The sequence below is a fragment of the Phyllobates terribilis genome, unplaced genomic scaffold (assembly GCF_046119375.1).
Source record: "Phyllobates terribilis strain yellow unplaced genomic scaffold, ASM4611937v1 Scaffold_1__5_contigs__length_1240528914, whole genome shotgun sequence".
NCBI classification, from domain to species: domain Eukaryota; kingdom Metazoa; phylum Chordata; class Amphibia; order Anura; family Dendrobatidae; genus Phyllobates; species Phyllobates terribilis.
This window is the reverse complement of record NW_027362761.1, coordinates 462,289,902-462,314,597: the sequence shown is the minus strand read 5'-3', so window position 1 is coordinate 462,314,597 and position 24,696 is coordinate 462,289,902. Positions and strand designations below refer to the sequence as shown.

Sequence of the window (24,696 nt, the reverse complement as noted above, 5' to 3'; positions counted from 1 at the left end):
GTTTTCAAAACAATTTGAGACTCGTGATATGTTGGAAATCAAATTTTTGGGAAAAAATTGCTGAACTTGACAAATTTGAATTTAAAAAGGTTTGGTCATCTCTAGAGATGAGCGAACCCAAAATTAAAAAGTTTGAGGTTCTTACAGGACACTGAGTGAAGGGGGCAAAACTCCGAACACAGTCTTCTCCCGGAAGTCCGTTTTAATGTTCGGAGTTCCGGGGAAAGTCCGGTTGAGAGAGAGAGAATTTTCCAGTTCCGAAATTTGGGTCCCCATTGTTTTCAATGGGGTTTTAGTTCTGGGTACCGGAACGCGAACTTCGATGGGTCCGCTCATCCCTACTGATCTCTAATTAATTCCTATTATTGTCATTAATTAACAAAGGCTTCTGAGCACTACAAGCTAATGTAACCTTTGTATAATATTAAAGGCAATTATTTTGTATACATTTCCTATTATTGGAAATGAATCATTCAAAATAATAATAAAACAATCAGTCTAGCAAGATAAGTGATGATACAATTGAGATATGTTACAGAAGTATAATGGGCCATGAAGGTGATCGCAAGACTTAATTAGGGTCCTTGCAGTGAAAGGTTGAGAAGCCTTGATCTATTACTTTAGCTGCTACTGAAATCTCGAAAATTTCCCATGATGCTCAAGCAGAATTGCAATTAAAGCACTGCACAGTGGGAGATCATCAGGACTGGGGAAGAAAGGGGGAGGTGAAACTAGGTTTTAATTCAGCATTACCTATGGTGGAAGCTCAGCCTTTCACTGAAACAATGTGGGGTCATTTTCGAGCTTCCAGTAACCATGTTTCCTAGTGGTCTCATGTGTCCTTCATAAAAAGGTGAAGTTATATTCTCACAGTAAAGTGCTATTTGGATAAATAGATAAATGGAAATTCTAAAAATAATTTGATATACTTACGTCTCTTGAAAATGCACATAAAAAAAATGTGAGAAGTGGTGAGTTTTCTCTTTGTGAACACAACGTAAGCTGAGAAGTCAACAGTTACCTGCCGTGGGAAAAAACTCATTGCTTTCAGTGAAGCGTGAAATCTCTCAGTAAAATTCCCCCTTCATAAAAAAAATAATAATTCTAGATATCTGCCCAAAGTAATATTTGCTTTATTTTGATTTTGAAATTAATTGACTAAATTGCTGTTTATTTGGGGAAGGTAGGCAAAAGCTTGAAAATGAAAAATGTAAAAATAAATAAAAAAAAAAATACAACTACGGTATATTTTCTTGTTATTATTTAGCTTCCTCGACTGAGCGGCTGCCTTCTTGTGTAAATTTATTCCCAGAAAGTGTGAGTAAAAGCGAAATATGTGTGTGTAAAGCAGGATGAGCTCTGCTTCTTCGGAAGCTTGCTTCTCAAGATGTCATCTCGATAAAAAATGGAGACAGATGCTATACAAAATGATAATTGGTTATGTGTCGTCTATGCTGTATATGTGCTACTCGGGGTAAAGGGGAATGGATGGATCGTCTGCTGCTTCTCAGGGATAGGTATGTACAATACAATGAAATAATCTAGGATAGTGAATAAATAAATAGCTATCGGCCGACGTGACGTTGTAGCAACAGCACATTTTCTTTAGGTAATAAGAATATGTCTGTGGTTGTCGATAAGTATCCAGCACCTTCTCAGAAACTTTTCATAGTACTCTGCTTGCTCACATTGAATATATCACCCGGATTTCTTTACTAATTAAACTGAGGTACTCATGTTCTTTTTAATAGATTTTTTTTATTTTTCAACTTATTATTTAATTACATATATTTTTTGTTGATGATTATGTGTGCAGAGGTATTGCCCGAGCTGCTGTTCAGAGATATCCTTTACATGATCCATAGGAAACAAATTGGAGATGCCCAGTGATGTCTATGGGAGATGTTTGACAGAAAAACTTGATTTAAACAATAGATCATTTTCTGATTACACTTTCCCTTTTTAAAGTATTTAGTATTTATACTCATTGATAGGCAGCCATTGCATAAGCTAATTACAAAAAGCACTCCTCCTCCCATCAAAATTTTTATCCTCTTAATATATTGCAATCATCATACTATATAGCACTGGGTACTTATTTTACCCTTCTACACAGTTATTTCTAATCCTTCGCTCTCATAGAGGATACCTATTATCCCTTTACCTATCACCTGTCGTGACAAATCTTCCAAGAAAGACAGTAATAGCCTAACTACACTCAAGCGAATAATCTATATGTATATATGGACTAGATATAAGTGCTTTGCAGGATTCTGAAATAGCTTGCAGCTACTGTACTATCAAAGCTTCCAATCTTGATCCTTAAAGGGGTAAATGGTACTTTAAGGGATTTTCTTTTTTATTTAAAGAAGCACTCCTCCTCCTCCTCCCATGAAAATTTTTATTCTTTTAATATATTGCAGTCATCATATTATATAGCACTGTGTACTTATAATTGCTCATTTTGCCTTTCTACCCAGAGTTAATTCTTCTCTTTTTCATTAGGTCTATGACATCACATGATTAAAAACTGACTAGCTGAATCCTTCTAAGCTCTATGTAGAAACAGGAGGTCAATTTTCTCTGCACAAGTCATGAGTCAGTGCAAAAGTCTATGGCAGAGGGGAGGAGCGGAGCAGCTGGGTCAGGAGTTGAAGAGGGGAATGATTTCGGCAGGGACAAGAGACTTCCTATTTCTACATAGTGCAGAGAAATTATATGGGTAGAAAAGCAAAATGAGCAACTGTAAGTACACAGTGCTATATAATATGATAATTGCAATATATTAAGAGGATAAAAACTTTGATGGGAGGAGTGCTTCTTTAACTTGTAGCAATAGGTTTGAGGCTCTACTTGGAGTATAAACTTATTAAATACATTTTCTCATGAAAACATCTCTATGCTTTCTAAAGGCATGAGATCATTATAGATTGAGGTTACCAGTAGTGTTGAGCGATACCTTCCGATATCAGGAAATATCGTATCGGATTGGATCGGGCCGATACCCAAAAAGTATCGGATATCGCCGATTCCGATACCGGAAACCAATGCAAGTCAATGGGACACAAATATCGGAATGAAAATAAACCCTTTCTTTCCTTGTAGGTTAATTCTACATGAAGTAAAACAACTAAGAATAATGTAGAATGACATGAAAAGCCGGCAATTCATCAGCGGCATTCACCGGTACCCGACAATTTACAACAGAAAGAATAGAGCTTCACACATAGATTAGATAGATAGAAACATGTCAGTCACATATATATGAAGTACAGTGACAGTGTTGCTTACTGTACTTGTCATTTAGTGTAAAGGATTTATTAAAAAAAATATTAGTGTTTTCGTGCACCGTCTCTTTAAAAAAGCCGGCCGGCAATTCAGCATCTGTACCCGACAATTTATAACAGACAGAATAGAGCTTCACACATAGATTAGATAGATAGAAACATGTCAGTCACATATATAAGAAGTACAGTGACAGTGTTGCTTACAGAACTTGTCATTTAGTGTAAAGGATTTATTTAAAAAAATAATAGTGTTTTCATGCACCGTCTCTTTAAGAAAGCCGGCCGGCAATTCAGCATCTGTACCCGACAATTTAGAATAGAAGGAATAGAGAATCACACATAGATTAGATAGATAGAAACATGTCAGTCACATATATATGAAGCACAGTGACAGTGTTGATTACTGTACTTGTCATTTAGTGTTAAAATAAAGGATTTATTTAAAAAAAAATTGGCGTGGGGTTCCCCTTAATTTTAGGCTCTAGCGGAGGTTAAGCAGACAGCTGGGGCAAATGTTTGAAGCCTGGGAAGGGGGTAATACCCACGGAGCTTCCCAGGCTACTAATATCAGCCCCCAGCTGAATACCTAGCCTTTACTAGCTATTAAAATGGGGGACCCCCCCAAAAAAATGACGTGGGGTCCCCCCTAATTTAATAGCTAGCACAGGCTAGGCAGACAGCTGGGGGCTGATATTAATAGCCCAGGAAGGGTGCCATGAATATTGGCCCCCTCCCAGGCTAGAAACACCAGCCGTCAGCCGCCCCAGAAATGGCGCATCCATAGGATGCGCCAATTCTGGCACTTAGCCTCGCTCTTCCACGCTGCCCTGGTGCGGTGGCAGGGGGTAATAGGGTTGGGGTTGATGTCAGCTTATAATGCCAGCTGACATCAAGCCCAGGTTAGTAATGGAGAGGCGTCTATAAGACACCCCCATTACTAACCCCATAGTCAAAGTTAAAAGAAAACACAAACACCCAGAATAAAGTCCTTTAATTGAAATAAAGACACAATTCTTTATTGTTCTAAATTAAACCATACTTACCATCACGCCCATTCCAGCTGAAGCCAACGATCTCCTGCAATAAAAGAAAAATAATAAAGCAACCTCATCCTTACCTTTCGATGGTTCCCAGGACAGCTCCAGCTCTGCTACATCGAGATGACAGGCTGGACCGCAGCAGAAAGCTGCCATCCAGCCTGTCATCCCGCAGACACTGAGAAGCGCAGGCATGCTTGCGCTTCTCAGTGTCTCTCTGTGACGTCATCCAGATGAGCCGAGTTCATGTCCAATGAACTCAGCTCACCTCATGCACGTCACTGACAGCGTGGGAAAATTCTCCTGCACTCAGCGCTTCAGCGTGAGAATTCTCCCACGCTGTCAGTGACATACATGAGGTGAGGTCATGTCCAATGAACTCAGCTCACCTCATGCACGTCACTGACAGCGTGGGAAAATTCTCACGCTGAAGTGCTGAGTGCAGGAGAATTTTCCCACGCTGTCAGTGACGTACATGAAGTGAGCGGAGTTCATTGGACATGACCTCGGCTCATCTGGATGCCGTCACAGCCAGACACTGAGGAGTGGAAGTATGCCTGCGCTTCTCAGTGTCTGCGGGATGACAGGATGGATGGCAGCGTTCTGCTGCGGTCCAGCCTGTCATCTCGATGTAGCAGAGCTGAAGCTGTCGTGGGAGCCATGGAAAGGTAAGGATGAGGTTGCTTTATTATTTTACTTTTATTGCAGGAGATCGTTGGCTTCAGCTGGAATGGGCGTGGTGGTAAGTATGGTTTAATTTAGAACAATAAAGAATTGTGTGTTTATTTCAATTAAAGGACTTTTTTCTGGGTGTTGTGTTTTTTTAAATACTTTACTAGAAATTCATGGTGGTCATGTCTAATATTGGCGTGACCCCATGAATTTTGGGCTTAGGGCCAGCTGATAATGCCAAGCTGGCCTTAACCCCTTTATTACCCAGTGAGCCACCGCACCAGGGCCCTGGATGAGTTGGGTACAGCGCCAGAAGATGGCGCTTCTATGAACGCGCCATTTTCTGGGGCGGCTGCGGACTGCAATTTGCAGCGGGGGTGGCCCAGAAAGCTTGGGTCTCCCTGCGCTGCGGATTCCAGCCCCCAGCTGCCTAGTTGTATCTGGCTGGGCACAAAAATAGGGCGAAGCCCCACGCATTTTTTTTTAAAATTATTTCATGAAATTCATGGAATAATTAAGAAAAAAAGGGCTTCCCTATATTGTTGTGTCCAACCAGGTACAAATAGGCAGCTGGTGGTTGGGGGCAGCCTGTTCCTGCCTGCTGTACCTGGCTGGACACAAATATAGGGCGAAGCCCCACGTCAATTTTTTTTAAAATAAGTCCTTTATTTTAACACTAAATGACATTTGAGGAGTTAATAAAGATGCAGTCCCTAAATTATTATTTATTTTTTAATTAATTTTTCCCAAAACTTTTGACGTGGGCTTCGCCATATTTTTGTATGCCAGCCAGGTACAGCATCCAGCTTCTATGAACGCGCCATTTTCCGGGGTGGCTGCGCACTGCAATTTTCAGCAGGGGGAGGGGGGGGGGCAGAAAGCTTGGGCCTCCCTGCGCTGCAGATTCCATCCCCCAGCTGCCTAGTTGTACCTGGCTGGACACAAAAATAGGGAGAAGCTTCACGTATTTTTTTTTTTTAATTATTTCATGAAATTCATGAAATAATTAAGAAAAAAAGGGCTTCCCTATATTGTTGTGTCCAACCAGGTACAAATAGGCAGCTGGTGGTTGGGGGCAGCCCGTTCCTGCCTGCTGTACCTGGCTGGACACAAATATAGTGCGAAGCCCCACGTCAATTTTTTTTAAATCATTTCAGGAAATTCATGAAATAATTTAAAAAAATTGATGTGGGGCTTCGCCCTATATTTGTGTCCAGTCAGGTACAGCAGGCAGGAACGGGCTGCCCCCAACCACCAGCTGCCTATTTGTACCTAGCCGGACACAACAATATAGGGAAGCCCTTTTTTTCTGAATTATTCCATGAATTTCATGAATTTAAAAAAAAAAAAACGTGGAGCTTCGCCCTATTTTTGTGTCCAGCCAGGTACAACTAGGCAGCTGGGGGCTGGAATCTGCAGCGCAGGGAGGCCCAAGCTTTCTGGGCCCCACCCGCTGCAAATTGCAGTCCGCAGCCGCCCCGGAAAATGGCGCGTTCATAGAAGCGCCATCTTCTGGCGCTGTACCCAACTCATCCAGGGCCCTGATGCGGTGGCTCACTGGGTAATAAAGGGGTTAAGGCCAGCTTGGCATTATCAGCTGGCCCTAAGCCCGAAATTCATGGGGTCACGCCAATATTAGACATGACCACCATGAATTTCTAGTAAAGTATTTAAAAAAAACACAAACACCCAGAAAAAAGTCCTTTAATTGAAATAAACACACAATTCTTTATTGTTCTAAATTAAACCATACTTACCATCACGCCCATTCCAGCTGAAGCCAACGATCTCCTGCAATAAAAGAAAAATAATAAAGCAACCTCATCCTTACCTTTCCATGGCTCCCACGACGGCTCCAGCTCTGCTACATCGAGATGACAGGCTGGACCGCAGCAGAACGCTGCCATCCAGCCTGTCATCCCGCAGACACTGAGAAGCGCAGGCATACTTCCACTCCTCAGTGTCTGGCTGTGACGGCATCCAGATGAGCCGACAATGAACTCGGCTCACCTCATGTACGTCACTGACAGCGTGGGAGAATTCTCCTGCACTCAGCGCTTCAGCGTGAGAATTTTCCCACGCTGTCAGTGACGTGCATGAGGTGAGGTCATGTCCCATGAACTCGGCGCACCTCATGCACGTCACTGACAGCGTGGGAGAATTCTCACGCTGAAGCGCTGAGTGCAGGAGAATTTTCCCACGCTGTCAGTGACGTGCATGAGGTGAGCTGAGTTCATTGGACATGACCTCGGCTCATCTGGATGACGTCACAGAAAGACACTGAGGAGCGCAAGCATGCCTGCGCTTCTCAGTGTCCGCGGGATGACAGGCTGGATGGCAGCGTTCTGCTGCGGTCCAGCCTGTCATCTCGATGTAGCAGAGCTGAAGCTGTCCTGGGAACCATGGAAAGGTAAGGATGAGGTTGCTTTATTATTTTACTTTTATTGCAGGAGATCGTTGGCTTCAGCTGGAATGGGTGTGGCGGTAAGTATGGTTTAATTTAGAACAATAAAGAATTGTGTCTTTATTTCAATTAAAGGACTTTTTTCTGGGTGTTTGTGTTTTTTTTAAATACTTTACTAGAAATTCATGGCGGTCATGTCTAATATTGGCGTGACCCCATGAATTTCGGGCTTAGGGCCAGCTGATAATGCCAAGCTGGCCTTAACCCCTTTATTACCCAGTGAGCCACCGCACCAGGGCCCTGGATGAGTTGGGTACAGCGCCAGAAGATGGCGCTTCTATGAACGCGCCATTTTCCGGGGCGGCTGCGGACTGCAATTTGCAGCGGGTGGGACCCAGAAAGCTTGGGTCTCCCTGCGCTGCAGATTCCAGCCCCCAGCTGCCTAGTTGTACCTGGCTGGACACAAAAATAGGGCGAAGCGCCACACATTTTTTTTTTTAATTATTTCATGAAATTCATGGAATAATTAAGAAAAAAAGGGCTTCCCTATATTGTTGTGTCCGGCTAGGTACAAATAGGCAGCTGGTGGTTGGGGGCAGCCCGTTCCTGCCTGCTGTACCTGGCTGGACACAATTATAGGGCGAAGCCCCACATAATTTTTTTTTAATTATTTCATGAATTTCCTGAAATAATTAAAAAAAAATTGACGTGGGGCTTCACACTATATTTGTGTCCAGCCAGGTACAGCAGGCAGGAACGGGCTGCCCCCAACCACCAGCTGCCTATTTGTACCTAGCCGGACACAACAATATAGGGAAGCCCTTTTTTTCTTAATTATTCCATGAATTTCATGAAATAATTAAAAAAAAAAAAACGTGGAGCTTCTCCCTATTTTTGTGTCCAGCCAGGTACAACTAGGCAGCTGGGGGATGGAATCTGCAGCGCAGGGAGGCCCAAGCTTTTTGCCCTCCCCCCCCCCCGCTGAAAATTGCAGTCCGCGGCCGCCCCGGAAAATGGCGCGTTCATAGAAGCTGGATGCTGTACCTGGCTGGCATACAAAAATATGGCGAAGCCCACGTCAAAAGTTTTGGGAAAAATTTATTAAAAAATAAATAATAATTTAGGGACTGCATCTTTATTAAGTCCTCAAATGTCATTTAGTGTTAAAATAAAGGATTTATTTAAAAAAAAAATGGCGTGGGATCCCCCATAATTTTAGTCTCTAGCGGAGGTTAAGCAGACGGCTGGGGCAGATGTTTGAAGCCTGGGAAGGGGGTAAAACCCACGGAGCTTCCCAGGCTACTAATATCAGCCCCCAGCTGAATACCTAGCCTTTACTAGCTATTAAAATGGGGGACCCCCCAAAAAAAAATGACGTGGGGTCCCCTCTATTTTAATAGCTAGCAAAGGCTAGGCAGACAGCTGGGGGCTGATATTAATAGCTCAGGAAGGGTGCCATGAATATTGGCCCCCTCCCAGGCTAGAAACACCAGCCGTCAGCCGCCCCAGAAATGGCGCATCCATAGGATGCGCCAATTCTGGCACTTAGCCTCGCTCTTCCACGCTGCCCTGGTGCGGTGGCAGGGGGTAATAGTGGTGGGGTTCATGTCAGCGCCAGCTGCCATGAAGCCCAGGTTAGTAATGATGGCCGTCTATATGACACCCCCATTACTAACCTACAAAGTGTTAAAAAGAAAAAACACACTACACCCAGAAAAAAATAATTTATTTGAAATAAAACACCATTTTATTTAATTCTTAGTTTACTAAAAAAAAAATAGTTACCTGTCCACGTTCCTGCGCTGATCTCCCATGCACAGCTGTCACATCTGGAGATGGTGACAGCTGTGCATGGCTGCTGTAAGCTCACGCTGCCGGGAACACGTCCGCTCCCGGCAGCGGGAGCCACTGACTGAGGTCACCGGAGTGCATTCAGGCAGCGCAGCTCCGGAGACCTCCTTTACGGCAGTGCTGTACCGTGGGAATTTCTCACGATACAGCAGTGCCGTAAAGGAGCTAACCGGAGCAGCGCTGCCTGAACTCCGGTGAACCCTTACGGCCCCGTCATTCTAGCGGCGGCAGCGGTTCAGAGCGGTCACATTCTATGTGGCTGCTCTGAACTGGAGATCTTCGTGGGACACTCGTGGACTACTACGGAGGGGTAAGGATAAGGTTGTGGTTTATTATTTTATATTTTATTACAGGAGATCGATGGCTTCGGGGAATTAGGTGTCTTGGTGAGTATAGGTGTAGTTTTTTATTTTTTACTTTATTTTAGGTGGCGATCGGCGGGGACAGGTAATGTATGAACTAATTTCTTTTAGGTAACCACTGGCCACCAATGACATGTATCTAACATTTATTGGGGACACAGTAGGGCAATTTAAATAGCAGGATCAGGCTGATGGGAACTACTGCTCCCATCGAGCTGATCCTGCTGGCAGGAGTGGACGGGGGACAGACATAGGCCGATGGGAGTAGTAGTGTCACATCGGCCTATGTCTGCCCGCACACACACCCGCACACACACCCGCACACACACACCCCGCACACACACCCGCACACACACCCCGCACACACACACACCCCGCACACACTAATCATGACGGGTCCGGGAGGTGAGGCTGACCTGTGCGGCCGTGGGAAAGTTGATGTGAGTTCATGCAGTCAAGCATGAACTCACATGAACCCTCTGAGGGCACCGCGGCTACTTCAAATGAACAGCTGATCGGCATCACCTGATACCTCAGCTGTTCATTTGAAATAACCGGCGGGAAAGCGCAGCACAGAACGGGAAAGCCGGCGGTGAAGTCTTTTCACTGCCGGCTTCCCCGCCCGGGTCCTTCGCTCCTTGGTGCTGCGCTCCCCGCCCGGTCCTAATTTACGATCGGGATGGGAGGTGGCGAGGGGAGCGGAGGATCGGGGTGGGAGGCTGCGGGGAAGCAGTATGGGGCTGCGTGATTGTTTAAAAGCCGGCGGCTTTTTACCGCGCGCCGGCTTTTAAACAATCAGGAGAATTCTCCCACGCTGGGATGGCATTCTGATGACAAGCTGGATCGCAGCTGAGCGCTGCCATCCAGCTTGTCATCCTTCAGAGACACTGCAGAGCGCAGGCATTATGGGAACTTCCGATTCCGGTATTCGATATTATAAAAGTATCGGAATTAAGTATCGGAATTCCGATACAGTGAATATCGGCCGATACCCGATATTTCAGTATCGGAATGCTCAACACTAGTTACCAGTTCAGGACTCCCATGGACCAGAATGGAGACTAATCCAGTCTATTCATCCATTACAAGGATTGACATTCAGTTAAACATGGGCTGTAATAATATAACTCTTTTAAAACACTGGTTATGGGATAGAAGAACTATAAAATACCCCTACAGTTCTAATAGGTGTGTTTCATTAAGATACACTCTGTGTGACTGCAGACTTGTGAATCCTCCCACAGCACGCACTGTGCACTGCAAAGATGCGCCATTGTCTGCCCCGGGAACGGCAGTCAAGTATGCAATATGTATAATTCTGGGCAGAACCCATATAGTGACTGGTAGACACAGAGTGACTGCAGACTTTTTATTTTTGACCGGACAATCCTATTAAAATGATGAAAAACGAAAAAGAGCATTCTCTTGCCTTATCAATAAAGATAGAGCACTCCAAACAAAATACCTAAAGAGTAAATAAACTTTTATTATTATTATTATTATTATTATTATTATTATTATTATTATATCCTCAAAGCATTGTAAACTTATGCTTTAATGAAATCTACTTCATTACCTTATTGTTTTCTTCTGTTCCAAATACTATTTTGCAGTCCTGTCTCAACACCTAGCTCAAGCTCCTTTCAAAGCTTCTTTTAACTGCTGCTCATCAAGATCCACTATGTTCAGGTTGTGCACAGGACTTTCTCTGTCTGAGCATCTCCGCTGTTCATCCCACATACTCAAACAAGGAAAATTCCCATACACAGACTTGTTGGAATGTAGTGTATGGATCTGGCTGAGCAGCAGCTGAAAGCATGGATTGGGCATTAAAATACCACTCTAACATAATATTTTGGAAAAATTAGGTAATGATGCATATTACAAAAATTCAAAACTTTTGTAATGCCTGCAAGATAATTAAAATAATAATAAAAAAGTTGAATTACTCTAAATCAGTAATTACTTTAATATGCTCGAAGCAAAATAAGTTTTATTCTGGTATGTTTTTTTTTTTTTTTCATGTTTTTCTATGTACACTGTGTACTTGTTATTTAACTTAACGAGTAACCATCGTCACCAACTTTGTAGTATAACTTATCACATAAATCTGCTTCTTTCTCGGCCTGAACTGATCTTATACTCTCAATTCATTGGTAAAAATCTGTCTTCAGTGAATACAGACCTTCCCGTTACTGAGATAGGAGATGACTAGAGATGAGCAAACCCGAAATGTTAAGATCAGGGTTCGAACCAGACACTAGTGTCCGGTGTTGAATTCCAAACTCGGACTTCTATCAGAAGTTTTAGTGTTCGGAGTTCCAGGAGGAAAGAGAGCTATTACCATTTTACAGCCCTTTTACATCACCAAAGTTTGGGTCCCCATCGACTTCTATGGGGTTCGGGTTCAAGTTCGGGTACAGTTAAGGTAACCGAACTTTGGACTTTCGGTCGAACCTGATGAACTTGAATATCCACGGCTCCACTCATCCCTAGAGATGACAGTTGGTGCTTATAGGATTCTATGGAGATATGTAGAGGGAAGGAGGAGGGAGGATGGAGACATTAGAGGCTGACACAGCCATTCTGCTGCATGTTCTCCTGAAACAACAGGAGCATTGTAAGAATATATAAGGGAGGAGCTTTGTGTCTTTTATCTGCTTTCAGACAATCAGTTTTGTTAAGCACACTCCTATGAAGAGCATTCTATTATTTGTTATATGACCTGTTGGAAAAACTAATATATTTCATTATATACTAAAAGGTGTTGATTAGGGATTGAAACATTTTTTTTATAGAATAATTTAGATTATTGTGTATTAACCATCCAAATTTTGAAGAACCTATAATATTTGGAATGTCCTTTTCACTCTCATGTAGGGTATGTAGAGTAAGGTAAGTAATGCAGAGTACTGTACTTAGCACTGTATTTGTCACTCACCGCACACTGTACAGAATGTAAGTATTTACGCACAAGACCTGTCACAAAGAGATAAATATCACACTGTGAAATTCCCTGCACACTGAAATCCTTCGCTCTCATAGAGGATACCTATTATCCCTTTACCTATCACCTGTCGTGACAAATCTTCCAAGAAAGACAGTAATAGCCTAACTACACTCAAGCGAATAATCTATATGTATATATGGACTAGATATAAGTGCTTTGCAGGATTCTGAAATAGCTTGCAGCTACTGTACTATCAAAGCTTCCAGTCTTGGTCTTTAAAGGGGTAAATGGTACTTTAAGGGATTTTCTTTTTTTATTTAAAGAAGCACTCCTCCTCCTCCCATCAAAATTTTTATTCTTTTAATATATTGCTGTCATCATATTATATAGCACTGTGTACTTACAAATGCTCATTTTGCCTTTCTACCCAGAGTTAATTCTTTTCTTTTCCATTAGGTCTATGACATCACGTGATGAAAACTGACTAGCTGAATCCTTCTAAGCTCTATGTAGAAATAGGAAGTGTATTTTCCCTGCATGAGCCATGAGTCGCTGCAAAAGTTCCTGACGGAGAGGAGGAGCTGGGTCAGAAGTTGAAGAGGGGGATGACTCATGCAGAAAAAAAAAATTCTTGTTTCCACATAGAAGCAGAGAAAAGAGAAGAATTAACTGGGTAGAAAGGCAAAATGAGCAACTGTAAGTACACAGTCCTGTATTAAGAGGATAAAAACTTTGATAGGAGGAGGAGGAGGAGTGCTTCTTAGCTTAGGCTACATGTAACCTTGAAATTGTAATGTTCTTAAAAGGAACTTTAGCTCTTAATGCACGTGGTGGTACATGGACATTGGACACATCTTTTTGGGTGCATGTCATGATTCTGAACATGAAAATGACCACTATTATGGAAAGTGACCACTTTAAAAGTTTCCGCAGATGCCATCTGGGTATCATATTTGTCCCTATCTAGTTCCCTTTCATATGCATGTTTCTATTTTATTCCGCTATGTTAGACTTCCATGAATGTTCCCTGCCTGCCAATTTCAGTGTTGATTGCTGCCAACCCGGACCTAGTGCTTGCTTGACCCCGACCAATCTCCTGCTGTTATTGTACTGGGATTTTGAACTTTGTGTGTACTCATTTGACCATCTGCTGTCTGGTCTGCACAGGAATAATAGGTACATGTTTATGCCCCTTGAGCCAGTTGAATAGAGGCCAACATTTACTATATAGATTCACGAGGAAGAAGAGTAGAGATGATGAGGACGAGTAGACGGGACACTATTTTTGGGCAACCAGGTACCTGACTGGACATTATATCAGCATGCTCTTACAGGAACATATTTCTCAGGTGGCATTATGAAGATGACGTATAGTTCAAAATAATAATTGGTAGGAAATAATTATAGCGTAAAAGTTGCAGTATTATTTTCCATTAGTGTATATATTAGCGGAGGTCTATTTTTGATACTTGCCCATTTTAGCCCGATTGGTCACTCAGGCAGAAATTTTAAATAGAGCATTTTTAATTCTTCAAAATGCAGAAAAGTAGATAATGAAACAGAACAGCAACATGGCCCCTGGCATTAATCCCACACTTTATATAGTGTGATTCTATTTCATGTTTATCCAGCTGGATAAAAAGATCTTTAGCGTGTAGAGGCTCGCAACACAATTTCAGTGGACCTGGGAGTATCATGCCTTTTGTGTATAATCATATTATTGCCCATAAATTTACCTCTCATAAAGCTCCGAACAGATAAGCAAGTCAACTGAATGAGCAATTAGTTGACTAACCATAGAAGGCCCATTTACTACTAATATTTGAAAAGTCGGGTTTTGTCTGATGAAGCATGTAATGTGCCAATGCTATGATTTGTCAGGTCTTAATTAGCCAGACAAATGTGAGCTGCATTATGTAGCTCCCACTTCAGATCCTTGCCAAGCAGAAAAGTAGAGACAAACAATTAAGAAAAACAGAAAGCCAACCATGTAATACAGTCTGTCATTACATATTCGCTCTAGCTTGGCATATGCACGCTGGAACGACAGACCCTCTTACACGCTGAATATGAAATTCATACTATAGTCACAGTCATGTTGTGTAGCTGGAGCTTATGTTTTGTAATTGTCATCTGGACCACAAGCCTAATTCTGCTTTTAACATTGGTCTCAAAATTACCAACATCTTTGTCACGGAATATCATTGTATAAGATTTTTTTTTAGTTTAAAAAAAAACAAATTTCTAGAATCAGATTATTATTTTTATTTTTATTTCGTGGTTGCACAGGGTGAGTGACTACGGACATTTTTGTTACTTAAACAGGGCCAGCTAGTTCATTGGGCTGTGCTTGGATCACGTTATCGAACCTTAAAGGGAATCTGTCACCCTTTTGAGCTTTTTGAGTTAATATGGGCTTACAGGTAGTATACAGGTGAAATAGTCCTACCTGTGTGCCTCCTTGATGTGGACTTGATCAGTAAAAATGACCTTTTGTAGCTTCGATCTTCCAAGCTATGGGGCGTAGGCTGCGCGGAAGATAAGACTGCCTCTGGTCTACATTATACAAGATTGCTCCTCCTCTTCTCTTCAGAAGTCCCTTTGACATCAGGTGCGCAGCCGGAAATCCCACGCCTGCGCATTCTGCCTGCTTTCTCTTCTCTGCTCTGTTCCGCCTCCGGTGGGCGCTGTCTTCAATTTTGATGTGCGCAGGCGCCGGAGAGTCAGTGTAACTTCCAGTTCCAGTGATCTCAGGCCCACATTAAAGATGAATTCACTACCAAGCAAAGGAGCGACGGCAGGCAGAATGCGCAGGCGCGGGATTTCCGGGCTTGCACATGACGTCAAAGGAACAATGAAGTAATCTTGCTGCCATGTAGTCCAATCCCGCCACTACCACTGATTGTCACTTTTCTGCCTATGCACAATGTACACAGGAAGCTACCAATCAGTGCTGTGGGTGGGGATGGATAGAGCTCATTTCATGATTTCATTGGAATTAGGGTCTCTGTCCCTATAGATGGGGTAGCAAAAATCTGGTAACAAATTTCTTTCAAAGCCCTCATATATGTTTGGTAAAAGTTGGCTGCACCTGCCCAACATTTAATGTGTATTCGGGTCATATATTGCAATATTATACATGGAGACATCCAATGCAGTTTTTCAATTTTTTTTTTCATTTCTAGACAGCTCAAGCTATAAAGCACTTATTACTATGTAGCATGAAGTAAACAAACTAGGGAGTTGAGAAAATCTATATGCCAGGTAAAAAAATATCAACTGATCTGTAGTACAGAGAAATTGAAGATTTATTAATAATAATAATAATAATAATAATATTATTAATAAGATTTACTTTTAACCCGAATATATAGTGCATTGTACTTTTTGACTTGTTAAGAGTCGTGACTTCTCAGGAATCTGATTTCACTTATTGGGGTGGATTCACATGGGTTGTAATTTATTCAGTTGAAAAGTATACAAGTCTTAAAATTCTGGCAGCTAAAGATTTTCTTTATGTGTCTTGTCGATATGACTGATCTGGACTTACGATGTGATTTATTGCTAACATCCCCCAGATATGGTCTCTAAGGTGAGCACTTGAAAACTAAATGCCAAGAGTCTATATTAAGATGTTTCAGTATGTCCAGTGGTCTTCTATTTTGAAACATTTATATGTTCCAAGAAACCCCTTTAAAGCGATGAACCTATTAAAATAAGGACTCAGTTTTCTGCTCCCCTGACATTTTAGGGGGCTGTTTAAGCTGGCTATACGTAATTGATAATGTTCGTCGGCAGACTTCTATCTCTGCTAACTCCATATACATGTTGGTGCTCAACTTGTCTGAACGTTTAGGTACCAGAACCAGAACTTCCACTGGTCTGCTCATCCCTATCCTTGATACCATCTATCACGGGATTATACATATCAGATTGGTGTCCAATCCCACCGAAATCAGCGTGTTTAGCTGACCTTCATTTAGTGTGAATGGGGGCTTTAATGGATACATAGCTTTATAAACTTTCCTTCCCTTCTAAGTTTTTTGCAATGTGTTTTAAGGTTTTAAAAAAAATGCCTTAAATCTTATTCATTTTTTTTTTTAAATTCCTATAGTGAAGTCCCAAAATGCACCAAGAAATAATGGCATAGAAAAAAAAAGAAATATTTCTAGTGAATTTAACACTTCCTTGTTAACTTATCTCTAATATTTGGCCATGGTGTCATTGAATTTGAGAAACATATTATATTTGAGGAACTCACTTCCCAAATTCCCTAATGTGTAAGAATTCCAAAATAACCCATAACATAAAATGTCATGGTAATAACTACATTTAGTAGGATATGATTTGGAGTAATGGTGGGTAAGTAGACATCCAGTCTCATCAACACCTCTCAGAGACTATAAATTATCTCCAGGTGCAGATCCTGTACTCCTCCTAGGACACAAAGCACCTTTCTATGTCTTCTCCCCTCTGATGTCGTTTTGATAAATAAGCCAGACATGGTCATCACATAGAACAGGACACAATAGCTTATCTTGTCTCGGAGGCCTGGAGTGCACATCATGTGTTCTAAGGAACAGAATTGGGTCACTGTGCGTCTCCCAGATCCTGCGTGCTCTTCAGTTTTTATATAAGGGACACAACTGGCTAATCAAGGCTAGTCTATCGAGCCAATGTGCAGAAACTTTATTCTACCAAGTTATGCATATAAAATACGCCAAGCCTTGAAAACAGAAAAATTACACCTATTATGTGAAATAATTAAAATTGCAAATATCTAATTTTACATTGCTGACAGGAAAATTGCAGTTATTTTATTCTTAAAAACACTGTTAAATATCTTTTTTTTTTCAGAAACCCAAACAACAGAAATACAAAAGGAGTGAATTAGGGTGCTTTCACACTGCGCTTTGTTTGTTGGTCCCATCGGTGCTTATATCTAAACACCCTGGAAAATGGGATTCGAGCGTTTGCGCCGATGGGGCCATAGAGTCAATGTGTGCTCTGACATGCATCATTTTTGGGAGCATACACCAACTGGAGGAGGACACTCAGACGCAGTCTACTACATCTGAGTGTCTGTCTCCAGTAGGCGTATATGCCTGAAAATGATGAATGACAGAGCACATGTTGACTCCGTCTGCACCACTATAGTCAACTGCGTATATGCCCAAATCCTATTTTGCAGGGGTTCGGACGTAAGCCCTGACGGGACCAACGGACATGGGCAAAGAATGCAGTGTAAAATGACCCTTAGTTGTAATGCCAATAAAACTTTTCTGATATTTTTGTATTGTAGAGCCTATTTAAGTAAAGAGACAGTATCATGCCTTGTAAACATTCTGAACATATACATTTTAATTTTCCTTTGCAACAAAGTTTCACCTTGGAATAATATTATTTTAAGGGGTTGCCCATGTGAGGGAACAATATTGCTATTTTTTTTTATTTTATTTGTGGAGAAGAATTATTTTTGCAGTTGGGTTTTATTAATAAATTATGCACAGTTTGCTTCTATAGCCACTGTTATGCACTGTTTATTGCTGGCAGTATAATGATTTAACTGAAGATCCTTCAGTGAGCTCGTTTTGTCTAACAGAAGATTTTGTGACTCTTTTATCTGTCTGTTTCTGAGCTCCTATCAGCTGATTTATGACCACAGACCACAAGGGAATTTTAAAGTGCCGGGAAACATTGAACCTGTCAAAGCCAAATAGTGCTAAAATTTATACTGTATGAACCCCAGTTGAAAAAAAACTGATTTTTAGCTACAACTTATGCTGATACTGAACCTGCCGCAGGCTTTAAACACCAGGGCGATCCGGCTCCAACTCAGCAGTGACTTTCTAAAACGTCAATGGACAGTTGTGCAGCTACACATGATCATGTAGCTGCGGGAACCGAGATCCAGCTGTCAAAGACATACAAAATCCCCATAGGGAAGACAGAGATGGTTTATTACCTTCTGTGCCTTCTCTATCCCTGTATACAAGCTTGCATCTGGGTTTCCCAACAGATTTCCACTGATGGCTGGGGTCCCTGCACTGGGATCAGATTATAATTCTTAAGGCACTTTGCTTGTTTTGGACCCAAGAGAATTTGCTGTGATGGCATGTCCATGAACAATGCTGGCTGATTACCTATTTTTCAATAGCTAAGCCAGCCCCCATCTCTGCCTATACACTGGCTGCTACAGAGAAGGGGCCTGGCTTAGCTATCCAAAATGTATGCTGTGTCAATCACAAGCCAGAAGTAGAGCTGAATACATCTGAAGACTGGAGCACCTTTGATGAATTGAAGCATCAACTAGTCCATAGTTTTCATCATGCGACCAACCTCTTAAATATCAATATAAGACCACATTTATATGTTCAGAATTTAATCATTATTTTACATCAGTATTTGTAGGTCAAAACCAGGAGTGGAACAATCAGAGGGAAAGTATAATAGAAACACGTCACCACTTCTGTATTATCACCCACTTCTGATTTTGGATTACAAATAATGATGTAAAATACTGACCAAATACTGAACGCGTGAATGAGGCCTAAATCACAATATAAGAGCATGTCCACACGTTCAGTATTTGGTCAGTATTTTACATCAGTATTTGTAAGCCAAAACCAGGAGTGGGTGATAAATACAGAAGTGGTGATGTGTTTCTATTATACTTTTCCTCTGATTGTTCCACTCCTGGTTTTGGCTTACAAATATGGAGGTAAAATACTGACCAAATACTGAACATGTGAACGTAGCCTAACCATGGCTGATTAAGTGGCCTGAATCCTGGCCTTATCCCCAATAGAAGAACGTTCCTGTAGGTGTATTTCAATGCTTATCTAGTATTAATATGGTTTTTCTGTTAGCTGTGTGATGCTATTCACTGCCATGATTCCTCTTTATCACCAATTATTGTTTTTATTTTCACACTTTGTGATTTAGCACAGCTCAGTGAATTCACATGAGATAGAAGCATATCTTTCATCTGTCTTGGGTTTAATAAACACAGATTAAACCATTCATGAATGAATGTATTACTGTTATGGGATGAAATATTAAGGACATTCAGGGTGAATAAACAATCGTCAATGGATACTGTTCATACTTTTCCAGAGGTCTCTTTCATCGCTTTAAAATTTGTCAAAAATAAGATAAAATATATTCTCTATCATACCCACTACCCTGTAACCAGCTTCCGGTCCGTTACTATGTAGAGTCAATAATGTCATTTACCGACTCACCACCCACCCGCTGATTGTGCCAGCCCCTCCTGCCTTCTATTCCCCGGTGATTATTCTATGCTCATTCTGATATCTCACCTTTTAATTTACAGGTATAACAAGCCTACATACACCTTATCCCACCATGTGTGATGTTTAGTGTGTGAATGTGTGTCTGGCAAATTGCTAATGAAGGCAATTAATTACTGGGGTACTTGAGTGTAGGTCCCATGATGATAAGGAACAAGCACTTTCACTTGTCTTAGACTTTTAAGATACTATTTTTTGGTGGGATGGGGCTCTGATGAAAGGTAATCCAGGGGTTGACCTATGGACTAAACTAGCTGCTTGTGCAATGACACTCTTAGTGAGTTACATAAGATTATCTGGGTATTTTTTGTGTTTTCTTGCTAGTATAGCTTTCCACACATCTAAAAAATTTGTAAGGTTTCTATCCAACAAGTAGTCTAGATCATCCGTACATCCACATGACAGCGACAGTAACCACTTCTGATGATCCTAGAGATTGGGTGGAGAAGTCACGTAACTCTATGCCATGGGATAGCAGCAGCAAAGTAATGAATGGCAGATTTCTATGGACTGGTGGCACTATTGGATCTCACAATTACAGTTAAGTGAAGTTGTCCCCCTTGTAAAATGAAAATTACATATACTCTCTCATGCGAGAGAATCGGCTTCATTATGTAAATGTCACTCGGCTCAGAATATCAGTTTACTGTAATCCGATTCTCTCGCATGAGAGAATCGCAGCACAGGTATGGAGAAGATGGAGAACTTAATTTCTCCATCTTCTCCATTGTGTGTGTCGGCATAAATCGGACTGCACTGGGATGACATCTGACTGCAGTCCAATGTTTTACTCGCACCCACAGACTTGTATGGGTGCATGTAAGCCGAGTCTTGTTGTCAATCGCAGCATGCTGAGATTTTTTTCTCATGTCGAATCGACATGAGAAAAAATAGCAGATTTTGCACTGCCCCATAGTACAACACTGGTCCGAGCGCTATCCGATAAAACATCAGAGAGAACTCGTCCAATCTATACGCTCTTGTTTAGAGCCATTTGACAAAAAATGAATGCTATGATGCTCATTTGCAGATAAAAACTATGGAAAAGTGGAAAGTTTGTTTCTCTCCAGTCTCCATTGAAGTCTCAGTGAGTTAGAAAAAGAGCCGAGCAGGCAGCATTTTGATGAATTTACATGCCTGGTAGACATTAATGAATGGGCATACAGTGGCCAGAAGGTACTTACATGACATTATGCAACTTATTACCTCCGAAATGGGCAGATGACAGCTTGAAAAAAGGTGATGTGGCTAAGCAGTCTTTATATGCAGAACATAACTTCAAGATCCAGGTCCCTGATGCAAAATCCCCTTCCTTTATGTACCATTTATACTAGTGTCCACCTATGAGATCCGTTGATAGGTCCTCCTAAGATGTTCATCTTATTAGCACCAAGGCCTGTATCCAGCTACAACGTCTGCATCCCTATATTGTCACACCTATACATATATGTGAACATATTTACAACAATGGATAGACAAAGCAAAGGGGTCCATGATCTAGAATTGGCTTCTGTTCCGAGGATTTTCTTACCCTAATCCAAATCGAATTCCTTATTCTTCTAGAATCCAGCCCCAATTTGTGTCGGCACAAAAGTTATTGATATTTTATTAAAAGAACATTTTTATGAACCATGCTACATTGAATTAAGAAACCCATATATTAACATGTATTCATGACTATTTATAGTTACACTTTCTCAGGAACAATGTTTCTATCCAAGGTAAAGATCAAGCATATGTTCCCCACAACCCCCCTGTCGAGTAGCTTGTGGTTGCTATCCCAACATATCACACCTGCAATGTGTAGATCACCATCTTCTTGGTGACCCCTGAATTATTAGAAGCATCTGTTACCCTGCGGTAAAGACACATACCCAACAGTGACTACCAGAAGATAATTGAAGAAGACTGAGAAAGATTTTCTCTACAAAGGACACCCAATCTTTGTATTTTTACACATTTCCACTTTTCTTTTTTCTAATTTGGTGGTGGGAGTCGGGGGCAGGGAAACCAACCACAACTAATTTTAAATTTGGCATACATTTACAATAACCTGAACAATTTGGAAATGGCTGGAAATAGCGTCAGGGAAGGCATTGTGAGAATGTTGTATAATATTTCAGTTTTTATTTTTTTCATTGTATAATAATATTGTAGAATTAACTGCTTGACAATATCATGGGGGTTTATGACAGATTACATATTTTTTGTATTTTCTTCATTATGTACAAGAGTACAGCTACAGCTCTACATTATTATGGGGGTTTATAAGTATTACATAATTTTTTCATTTTTTTTTTCATTATGTACAAGGGTACAGCTACAGCTCTACATTATTATGGGGGTTTATAACTTATTACATAATTTTTGTATTTTTTTTCATTATGTGCAAGGGTACAGCTACAGCTCAACAGCATTATAGGGGTTTATAACGTATTACATAATTTTTGCATTTTTTTCATTATGTGCAAGGGTACAGCTACAGCTCAACAGCATTATGGGGTTTATAACGTATTACATAATTTTTGTATTTTTTTCATTATGTGCAAGGGTACAGCTACAGCTCAACAGCATTATGGGGTTTATAACGTATTACATAATTTTTGTATTTTTTTTCATTATGTACAAGGGTAGATGTACTGGTCTACATTATACTGTAGTGTGGGAGTTTTTCTGTAATATTTGTTTTTTTTTTCCTTGTTTTTTATTTTCATTAGTCAAAATGAATTGCTCTACAACATTTTAATGAAAATATTATATTCAACATCAAGACTATCTCTTATGGTAAATAATAAAGCGATAACCCACCCCCCCCCCCTCGAAAAAAATAGTTTATGAAATTATTTTTATAAAAACTTGTTACTATTTTTTCTGAAATATTTTGGTAGCATATACCAAATAAAGGTGAATACTAGTCTATATATATATATACAGAACAAGGATTTATCTCTCTTGCAATATATTTTTCTTTCCAAATCCATGTTGAGCTACCGAGTGAAACCCGACATCATTATACAGTGTTATGATCAGAGGGTGTCAACTTTTACCTATGAGCGCGATCAGCTGTTTCTATCGGAGCTGCTGAGCTAGTGCCACTGTTGCTTTGCTTGTCAATTAATTATTTTTTTTTTTCAATCTGACAAAACCCAATGTTTATACATTGTGCGCCCCTCTTAATATATTCACTGTGATTAATTACACAAATGTGATTCTTAAGGGGAGGCTCATTACTCTGAACACTGAAGGGATTTGTCCATAATATGCTCCATCCGTTCTTTCCTACCTGTCTGTTACGTTCATCCATTATCCTCGTGATCTGAATCTTTTTTCTCCCCATAGTCCCCGTTTTTCTTTCTTCTCTCGTCCTTAAAGCAATGTATTTTTCCTTCTTCTGCCCTTCTCACTTCTTTCCGTTTGCAATTCTTGCACTTTCCTATTACCCTTTTCAGTTCACTGATCTTGACATCCGTACCTGTTTGGAAATAGAAAGGATAGTTCATCAGTAAACGTTATTAACTCAACTTATATCGTAATCAAGGCAAATGTAAAGCATTTTACTGTCCATAAGGCAGCTGTGATACTCAGATGTCCTGTGACCTGACTGCTGCAATATCATTATACATTGCAACAGTACAGTCAATGTAACCCTGCGATCACATGGACCTTTTACTGGGTGGTTTGAGAGGTTAAACTCATTGCAGAAAATGTTATAAAATGGTAAAAAAAGATCTGTTATATACCAGAGCTCTAATGCCAATGCTGTAGCGGCCCCATCTAATATTTGTTGACTTGCTGGCGTGATGACGTGCCGTGCCTCCACGTGCAATCACTGACCTCCGTGCTGAAGTTTGCATGCACAGCATGTAATGGCTATCACTAGTGATGGATTTCACCATTTATATACCGTACATGCATGTATGACATGTCATCACTCCATAAAGGTAAATAGAGACTACCGAAGTATCAGTATTTAGCAGGTGTGTAAGGCCACGTTCACACGTTCAGTATTTGGTCAGTATTTTACATCAGTATTTGTAAGCCAAAATCAGGAGTGGGTGATAAATACAGAGGTGGTGACGTGTTTCTATTATACTTTTCCTCTGATTTTTCCACTCCTGATTTTGGCTTACAAATACTGATGTAAAATACTGACTGAATACTGAACGTGGCCTTAGGCCACGGCCCCACTATCAGTATTCGGTCAGTATTTTTTCTCAGGAGTGGGAGCCAAATCCAAGTGAGGAACAATCAGAGAAAAGGTATAATAGAAACAAGTCACCAATTCTGCATTTATCACCCACTCCTGGTTTTTGCTCCCTCTGAGAAATAATACTGACCGAATACTGACCAAATACTGATAGTGGGGCCGTGGCCTTAGGCTGAGTTCAGATGAGCTTATATCCGTGTCCATATATGCACCACAATGCCTGAGTTTACAGACTCATAGCCACATATGAGGCTGTAAGTTAGGGTTAGGAGACCTGCGGCAATGTCCGGGCATTTTGGTCCATATAGGAACCATGAGATAAGCTTGTGTGAACCTGGCCTAATGTTTATTTTTCCATATTTCTTTTTTTTTACATTGGAACTTTTGTTCTATTTTTAAGCTACTGGACGACCCGTTGCTTTAAGAAATCAAAGTCTGCTTTGCAAAGACCATAGGATCCTTTCTTGGCCTGACTTACTAGCCTTTATGATCAGTGCTGTGGCAACTTACACAACATGATGCATGCTGACTTATCTACTGTCATAGACCGTAACCACAACTAAAAGGTTTTCAGTATTCTTTAATGTGGTAGAAGTGACAATTGAAGAAGTGG

General features: G+C 40.9%; 1 protein-coding gene across 20 annotated transcripts in view; it reads right to left on the bottom strand.

Moving 5' to 3' along the window:
- Nucleotides 1-24,696, bottom strand: part of MEF2C (myocyte enhancer factor 2C) — a 333,965-nt gene that overhangs the window by 136,419 nt on the left and 172,850 nt on the right. For all 20 annotated transcript variants that reach the window (XM_073678773.1, XM_073678791.1, XM_073678870.1 and 17 more), the window contains one exon: nucleotides 23,160-23,348. In XM_073678773.1, coding sequence (XP_073534874.1) covers nucleotides 23,160-23,213 — 54 coding nt within the window. In that variant the 5' untranslated portion in view covers nucleotides 23,214-23,348. The remainder of the gene's footprint in view (nucleotides 1-23,159; nucleotides 23,349-24,696) is intronic.